This window comes from Channa argus, chromosome 4, assembly GCF_033026475.1.
Source record: "Channa argus isolate prfri chromosome 4, Channa argus male v1.0, whole genome shotgun sequence".
Lineage (NCBI taxonomy): Eukaryota > Metazoa > Chordata > Actinopteri > Anabantiformes > Channidae > Channa > Channa argus.
The window spans coordinates 18,637,276-18,644,669 of NC_090200.1; the positions used below are offsets into that span (position 1 = coordinate 18,637,276).

The 7,394-nt window shown below is 39.4% G+C and overlaps 2 protein-coding genes across 3 annotated transcripts; one reads left to right on the top strand and one right to left on the bottom strand.

Moving 5' to 3' along the window:
- The first annotated feature begins 1,664 nt into the window (after nt 1–1,664).
- Nucleotides 1,665–4,087, top strand: LOC137125187 (calcium and integrin-binding protein 1-like). Of its 2 annotated transcripts, none has more exons than XM_067500242.1 (7): nt 1,665–1,828; nt 2,219–2,253; nt 2,370–2,475; nt 2,635–2,788; nt 2,875–2,993; nt 3,120–3,208; nt 3,307–4,087. In XM_067500242.1, exons 1-7 carry the CDS (start codon nt 1,778–1,780, stop codon nt 3,326–3,328), a joined length of 576 nt encoding a protein of 191 aa, XP_067356343.1. In that variant the 5' UTR covers nt 1,665–1,777; the 3' UTR covers nt 3,329–4,087. The 2 variants fall into 2 exon arrangements, with proteins under 2 accessions (XP_067356343.1, XP_067356344.1); XM_067500243.1 differs by lacking the exon at nt 1,665–1,828 and adding an exon at nt 1,839–2,047.
- On the bottom strand, nt 3,817–7,378 carry rccd1 (RCC1 domain-containing like). The gene is made up of 8 exons (XM_067500241.1): nt 7,060–7,378; nt 6,720–6,935; nt 6,244–6,409; nt 6,027–6,148; nt 5,846–5,950; nt 5,362–5,526; nt 5,235–5,264; nt 3,817–4,753 (listed from the first exon to the last, which is right to left on the bottom strand). The coding sequence occupies exons 1-8, from the start codon at nt 7,361–7,363 to the stop codon at nt 4,596–4,598; spliced, it is 1,266 nt and encodes a 421-aa protein (XP_067356342.1). The 5' UTR covers nt 7,364–7,378; the 3' UTR covers nt 3,817–4,595.
- Nucleotides 7,379–7,394: the final 16 nt, after the last annotated feature.

Genomic DNA, 7,394 nt, shown 5'->3' on the forward strand with positions numbered 1-7,394 from the left:
GGATGCAAACATATTTAAACCTTAAAAACAAAACGAGATTATGATGGCATGCCTGACAAAATTAGCAGGATTAAATTCTTGATTTTTTAGGTTTACTGTATATTACCTGCTGTTTTACTTCAGCCAAATATTTCAGTCCAAGTGCACAATAACCTTAAACATACAGTGTAAGCAGTTCAGTGATTTTTTATTTTTTTTAGGCAAATTAATAAAATAAAACACGACGTGAAAACAGCTGCAGTAAACACCTGGCAGAGCATTACCTGGGTAGAAACCCAGCATTGTGCTGTAGGTTGCAGATTTGAGTCACCAACAGCATGTAGAGGACAAAGCTGGGAGGAAAGAAGGGCCAAAGGAAGACTAAAAAAACAGTATTACTGTGCCAAAAATGAAAAAAAAAAACTTTACATTGCAAAACAAAGTTTTTTGCCAATAAAAGCGGCAAAAAATGAGCTGGATCAAAACTGTGTGTATGTAATTAGGTTTCCCACCAAAACAGCTTAAATGTGTCGAATCATGGACTTATAGACCTCTAAAGGTGCCCTGTGGTACAAGGCACCAAGATGTCAACAGCATATTCTTCTATTACTCCACGCTCTAGTTTTGGCACATGCCCATTGTACATGCTTCCATCAGTGGACAGGGGTCAGCTTGTGCTGACTATTAGCTGACCAGTCTGCAGATACTTAGCCCCACATATGCAGCAGGCTGGGAGGCACTGCGTGCTCTGTCAGTCAAAGTCACTATGACATTTTTCAGCTATTGGTGATACATGAGCTCTTCTGTGGGAGAGACGGGCTACACTTCACAGCCCACAGGCATATAAATGACCCAGGTTGTCCTTTCTTAAACCAATTTTGGTAGATACTGACAGTTTGGTCTTTGTTAAGGCTGACAGTCATTACTCTAAGCAAATGCTCATCGTTTCACCTCAAATCCACTATGGTGGCATACACAGAAAAAATGTGAAAACTCACTGTTTTCAAACATACACTGAGCAAAGGTGTAGAGATCACCTTTAGCTGATTTTCCGGACTGACTGGTGTGCATCACTATTATATATCCACTGTCAAGATACATTTCAAACAAGTTACCTCAGCTGTGTTGTGGGAGCCACAGCTGACTGTCCTGATTTAACATGACAGGTAGACTCACAGAAGAACCCGGGATGCCTGCATCTCTTTGAATACCTTTTCAAATGATGAAAAGTACAAGTAGTCACTTTGACTTAAAAAGCCACCTGTGAAGAATTATATTTAATTATATTTATAAAATATAATTCTTCACAGGTGGCTTTTTATTTTATCTATCTATCTATCTATCTATCTATCTATCTATCTATCTATCTATCTATCTATCTATCTATCTATCTATGTATCTATCTATCTATCTATCTATCTATCTATTTATCTATCTATATAAATATATATATATATATATATATATATATATATATATATATATATATAATTTTACTCCTATAGAGCTTTTGTTCAGGGGTTTCCAGCCTTGGAGTCGACCAAAAGGTTCACACGTTAATCTAAGCAGTTGCGAGATGATTAACTCGAGTGGAAAGAAGAAAAACACACACACGTCTGTGAAACACTAGGAACCTGTTATCAGATTCAGCCTACAGTTTGATGTACGTCACTATGGAAACTGTCACGTGGCCGCATACGGAACGAGAGCGCGCCACCCAGAAACCGGAAGTAAAAACATTTGTGCAAAACAAACTTTTGTAGTAGTTTGTCGGATAACTAAAACAAAAAAGTCCAATATGGGAACGGGTACAAGTCAACTTGATAAGGATTCGCTCTTAAAATACCAAGTAGGTGCCCAAAGCATAATCTGATTCTAATCTGGTCGAAAACCAGGTATTAGCTGCCTTAGTTATTATGGAGGACGTCAACCAAGCAGCGGAAGTAATGAACTCACCCTCTGTAATAACCGAGGACAGTGTAATAACGTTATTCATCTTAATGTGGCTCATGCTTACGCAGCATTGTTAGAGCCTTCGTCTGCTTACATTATAGTCTAGATGCTGGCGGTATGGAAAAACTAGTTTAACTTCAGCTAATGTGAATGACACTTTTATTGAACGTCCATGCAAAACGAAATCTTGTTGCTTATTTCACACAGTATGCTTTATTAAGTATTCCAATGAGATAACCCTAATGTTTGCTCTCTTTATTCCATTGATGCTTGCCTCCACTTTTAGGAATTGACTTTCTTAACCAAACAAGAGATTCTTCTGTAAGTGTTCATCTGCATGTTTCTTTAAATAAGGATACCAGTTAATAATGTCATTGTAATCAATTCAGCACGGTTTGTTCTGGTGAATCATTGAGTTGTAGCTTTTTTTATTTTAGAGCTCACAAGAAGTTTATTCAACTTTTTGAGAATAGAAAGAGACCCCCTGACCTTCAAACCTCCAGAGTACCGAAACACAAGATTATTAAACTCCTAGAACTTGAGGTAAAATTATATTTAAATGTAAAACAAAGGAGGTGTGGCTGATAATGTGAAGGGCTTAATGCATAGTGGCTGTTTCACAGGGTAATATGGATAATCCTGTGCTCAAGGAAGAAGTGCTTCAAATATTGATAAACTGTACTGGTGCTGTTCTTTTCCCAGTACAACCCATTCAAAGACAGGATCTGCCATGTATTCTCAACATCTGAGCTGAAAAATGGAAGCCTCACTTTTGAGGACTTTCTGAATCTTCTGAGTGCGTTCAGCGATTCTGCTACTCTGGAAATCAAATCCCACTATGCATTCCGTATATTTGGTAAATCTGTTGATAACTATTGAGTTTAATATTAATAATACACGTTAAGCCACAGGTAAGTTTATTATGCATATTTCTATTTTCAGATTTTGATGACGATGGAACCTTAAGCTGTGGTGATCTTGAAAAACTGATTAACTGTCTGACTGGAGAGACAGATGACACAAGCCTCAAGGCTGACGAAGTGAAACAGCTCATCAACAATGTGAGTTCACCAATTGTTCTACTTTGAAGATGCAACTATAGAAACTGGATGGCTAAAAGCCTCTGGTCACATGTTGGTATGCAAATGTATTACTGGGCCTAACAGCTAATACTTTTATTTTTGTAGATCCTTGAAGAGTCAGATATTGACAAGGATGGAACAGTGAACCTCTCAGAGTTTCAGCATGTCATTTCAAGATCACCAGATTTTGTCAGGTAACTAGATCACTAATCAGATCATTATTATTAGAGATAGTTTTCCTTAGGTAAGGTTTGCTAACTATAACTGGTACTAATATTTAATTTCTTCTCAGTTCTTTCAAGATTGTGCTGTGAAGACCTCTAGCAGGGTGTGGAAATGCATCACTGTTTAATTCTCAAAAGGGTGTTTAACTTCCGATCCATCAATCCATTATCTTTAACTGCTTATCCCGTTCAGGGTTGTGAAGAACTGGAGCTTATCCCAGTTGTCATCAGGAGAGAGGTAGGGTAGTCTATCTTAGAGTCTGTGTGTCTATCCAACACAGACACACAGACAATTATTACACTTATGGGCCAGTTAACCTAACATGGACTGTGGGAGAAAACTGCGGTACCTGGAGGAAACTCACACACAAGCACGGTGAGAACATGCAAACTTCACGCAGAAAGGCTGCAGCCAGTAGGTGGATTCAAACCGGGGATCTCCTAGCTATGAGGCGACAGCGCTAACCACTCAACCACAATGCTGCTTTCAATTATGATTTTGTATTTTTACCTTTCGGCTTATCCCATTTGTTCAGGGTTGCCACAGTGCTTCATTTTGTTCACACTGCAAAAATGACTAAATATAAAAGTTGATTTAGCACAGTTTTTACACCTGATCCCATTCCTGTCACAACCCTCCCGAATATCTACTGGGCTTGGAACCAGCACTGCCTGGCTCGGGATGGGGAAATGAGCTGCTTTCAATTGTGCTACTTACCTTAAATTTGTTACCCTTAGATTCTACTCCCTTACCCATTTTATAAACTGTATATTTCGTAAAAAATGTAAAGTCTTACGTGTTTTTATATGTGTGAAAATGTTTATTAAACACGACTGTGTGGAAAAGTATTTACCCCCTCTTGGTTTCTTCAATTTACCTATGCTTAAGCAGGGTGGTCATGGTAATAGCGTGATGGTGTTGAGATGCTTTGCAGCTTCTGGGTGTGGGTGACATGCCATAATTAGGGGAAACATAATTCAGAAATCTACAAGCAGATTCTGGAAGGAAATTGGTCATAAGCCTCTCCTTAAGCTCAGGAACAGGTTATGCAGCAACACTGTGATCCAAAGTGTTCAGGGCAGGCATCTTCATTTTCAAAAGACACAAAATGAATGCACCACTTTGATGTCAAAAGCACCACCTCATGAGGTCTTTGACATCACAGTGGTGGACTGCATGAGATATATGCAAAAATATCGATAATAAATAAAACGAATAAGGAAAATCAAAAGAAGGGGCAAATAGATTTTTTATTCAACTGTATATTATTTAATCCACTTTTGTGATCCCTTATACTTCTTGGTATGTTATCTAAAGTACACTGTCAATGTTCATCAGGTGGTTTGTGTAGTATTTTTAAGGGCAAGCTACTTCTTCCTTGAAGACAGCAGCAAAAGTGTTCCATGCCCCACACACTACATCAACCACACGCATTTGCTGGCCACTGAAGAACTCCACACACTTCGGTTCATCTGAACTGATTAAAGTCCGGTGTCCAAGTTGGCCATATTCACCTGGAATGATAGCAGAAGAAATATAAATATTAATGTCTTTATATTATGTTGTAATTTGACATATGCTGTTACTTGCAGTTTTTACTTAAAGTTGCAAGAAAATAGATGTGAACCCTGCAGAATTACCTAGTTTTCATCTTAATTGTTCCTAAAATGTTATCTGATCTTCAGTTAAGCTACAAAGAAATGTGCTTAAGCTAATTACATATAAACAATTTCAAGTTTCAATTCATTTCAATATGCTCAAAGTGCTGCTCAATGAGGTAAAGTAGAACCTTGTTGGCACTGGTCAACATCTGACACCGTGTCCAATTAAGACATGAAAGATTTCACTTAGTGTGTGTATACTTGTGCCTTAGATGACATTTCACTTTCTGTTAATGCTGAAAACCAAGTATTTCCTCACATACTTTTTCTTGCCACTGTAACATCTTTATTATTACACAATTATGTGTTAGTTTTGTTTCAAATTCAATCATACCCCAGCCCCAAGTGTAGAGGTCACCACTGGCTGTAATTGGAAAACACGAGATAAAGATGACAGAATCAATGTTAATCAAGCATTATGTATCAATATTAGAAATTTATTGTCAAGTGACATATCTTACTTGTTACTGCAGCTGTGTGGCGGGAGCCACAGCTGACTGTCCTGACTTCACATGATGGAGTGACATCCAGCAGAGCTGGGAAAGCTTGGATCGAAATGAATACTTCTTCCTCTCCCTGTTGCGGCTCTTCAAGGGAAGATGTGCTGTCATCTAGGCATACTGCTTCTGTTCAATACAGTTGATCTTATAGTACTTCTTACAACTGCTTAAGTAATTACTTTAAAATGACCACAAGCAGCATACCTGCCAGCAGCCCTAAAGGTGGACAGTTTTTACTGATGTTCAAAGCTGTTCCCTTGTTAACCATATTTTATAGATGTAGTTAAGAGCAGTGTAATGAGGTGAGCTACATCTCAGCACATTACACAAATCATAAGAACACTCAACTGAAGAATAAATATGTTTGATTGCTGTGTGTTGGGGTGAAATATCCCTGTACTATATTTCACAAATAATGCACAATTAAATAAAAAAACATACATACCTGCTTGTTGGCTGCTTTGCTGCTGCAGAGCTTTCCTTAATCCTCGTGATGGAAGTCCAAGCTGGCCACTTTCATTCCAGCCCCACACATAAAGGTCGCCCCCATCTGTAAATAAAGAGACTTTTAAAGTTGTCTCTTTTCTTAGGTTTCACTGCCAACATATTTTGCATAATACTCTTACCACTAATACAGACAGAATGCCAGCCTCCAGTAGCTACAGACCTCATCGGCATCCCCCAGAGCGCTTCCACTGCCCTGGGCTCCTCCTCAGTTCCAAGACCCCCATGCCCCAATTGACCATGGCTGTCAAGAAAAACACATGCACACACACACACACACAAAAAATCGCTCAGATTCTAAATTTAGATTCTAAAGAGAGATGTGAGTGTGAGGTCTACCTGCCCAATCCCCAGGTGTACACAGCTCCAGAAGAACTAAGGAGGATGGCGTGCTCTGCACCCAGTGCCAGACTTTTGGCTTTTAGGTGTGGTGATAAGGTACGGTAGAAAGGAGGATTTTGGGCTATGTAACCCCCAGAGACCAATGGAAGATTTAGAGAGGCTTCTGCGAACAAGCAAGAAGTGTACTCATTAGATAATTATCACAAAGGCTTTAGGATAAACATAAGGTTAGCAGTTTATTTGGTACATCAAGGTGAAACTAATGCAACGTCCTGTAATAAATTTAATAATAACACTTTAACCCTACTGGAGGGTCGTAGTCCGAGGAAAACAAAGTACAAATAAATTTCAGGCAGAAAAACACCATTTGCATGATCATTTTGAGTTTATACAGCTATTGAATTGTGTTTCTTAGACTGAAATTTGTCTAGAAACGTGTTTTACAAACACAGCACCAACTAAGTGCACATTACCAGAGCCTTCTTCATGGGATGTTACTTCCATAACCCATGATGGAGTCTTTTCTTTCTTCTGCAGATCCCAAGATTCAATCCTATCTGGGAAAGAGAGGATCAGGTACGATTCACTAATGTAAGCATCTTTACAGCCTCGACTCTCTTCTTTAGAAATGCCGCAGGACTCATTGGGGACGTCTGCATGGAAGCCTGCTAGGCACACACACCTGGCCCCTAGAGCAAAATAAAACCGGAGTTAATACAAACACTGAGATAAAAGCGGAGTTAATACAAACACTGAGAAGTTATAATCTACCTGCCGGGGTTTCCACAACTGATAACTCTGTGACAGACTCACCATCTAAGTGCAAAGATGCTCTTCGACTCCAGCTTGCCCTTATTTGACTCGTCTTTGCGCAGCTGCCTTTTCTGTCCACACGAATACTAAGTTCTGTTGGCGGAATCACTTTGACTTTTTTGTCGACATCGCTGCCGCCTTCTTTTATAGGCTTATCAGAGACACATATCTGTCCAAATGCGTTGAAGCCGAACCCAAACCACCGCATTGAAAACACTTCACCCCTATCGCTGCTTGACCGTGGGACGCAGTTGTCCGCAAAGTTTGAACACTCGTGAAGGCAATACCGGGACATACTGCGCATGCGTTCCCACAAGACTTCAGAACAGGTTGAC

What these genes read in the sequence shown, in the direction of transcription:
- LOC137125187 (XM_067500242.1), top strand. Translation starts at nt 1,778, where the DNA reads ATGGGAACGGGTACAAGTCAACTTGATAAGGATTCGCTCTTAAAATAC. An exon ending in TTAAACTCCTAGAACTTGAG is followed by an intron (nt 2,476 to 2,634) that starts GTAAAATTATAT and finishes TTCTTTTCCCAG; the next exon opens with TACAACCCATTCAAAGACAG. An exon ending in TGAAACAGCTCATCAACAAT is followed by an intron (nt 2,994 to 3,119) that starts GTGAGTTCACCA and finishes TTATTTTTGTAG; the next exon opens with ATCCTTGAAGAGTCAGATAT.
- rccd1 (XM_067500241.1), bottom strand. Translation starts at nt 7,363, where the DNA reads ATGCGCAGTATGTCCCGGTATTGCCTTCACGAGTGTTCAAACTTTGCG. An exon ending in ATCCCATGAAGAAGGCTCTG is followed by an intron (nt 6,410 to 6,719) that starts GTAATGTGCACT and finishes GCTTGTTCGCAG; the next exon opens with AAGCCTCTCTAAATCTTCCA. An exon ending in TACACCTGGGGATTGGGCAG is followed by an intron (nt 6,149 to 6,243) that starts GTAGACCTCACA and finishes TTTTCTTGACAG; the next exon opens with CCATGGTCAATTGGGGCATG.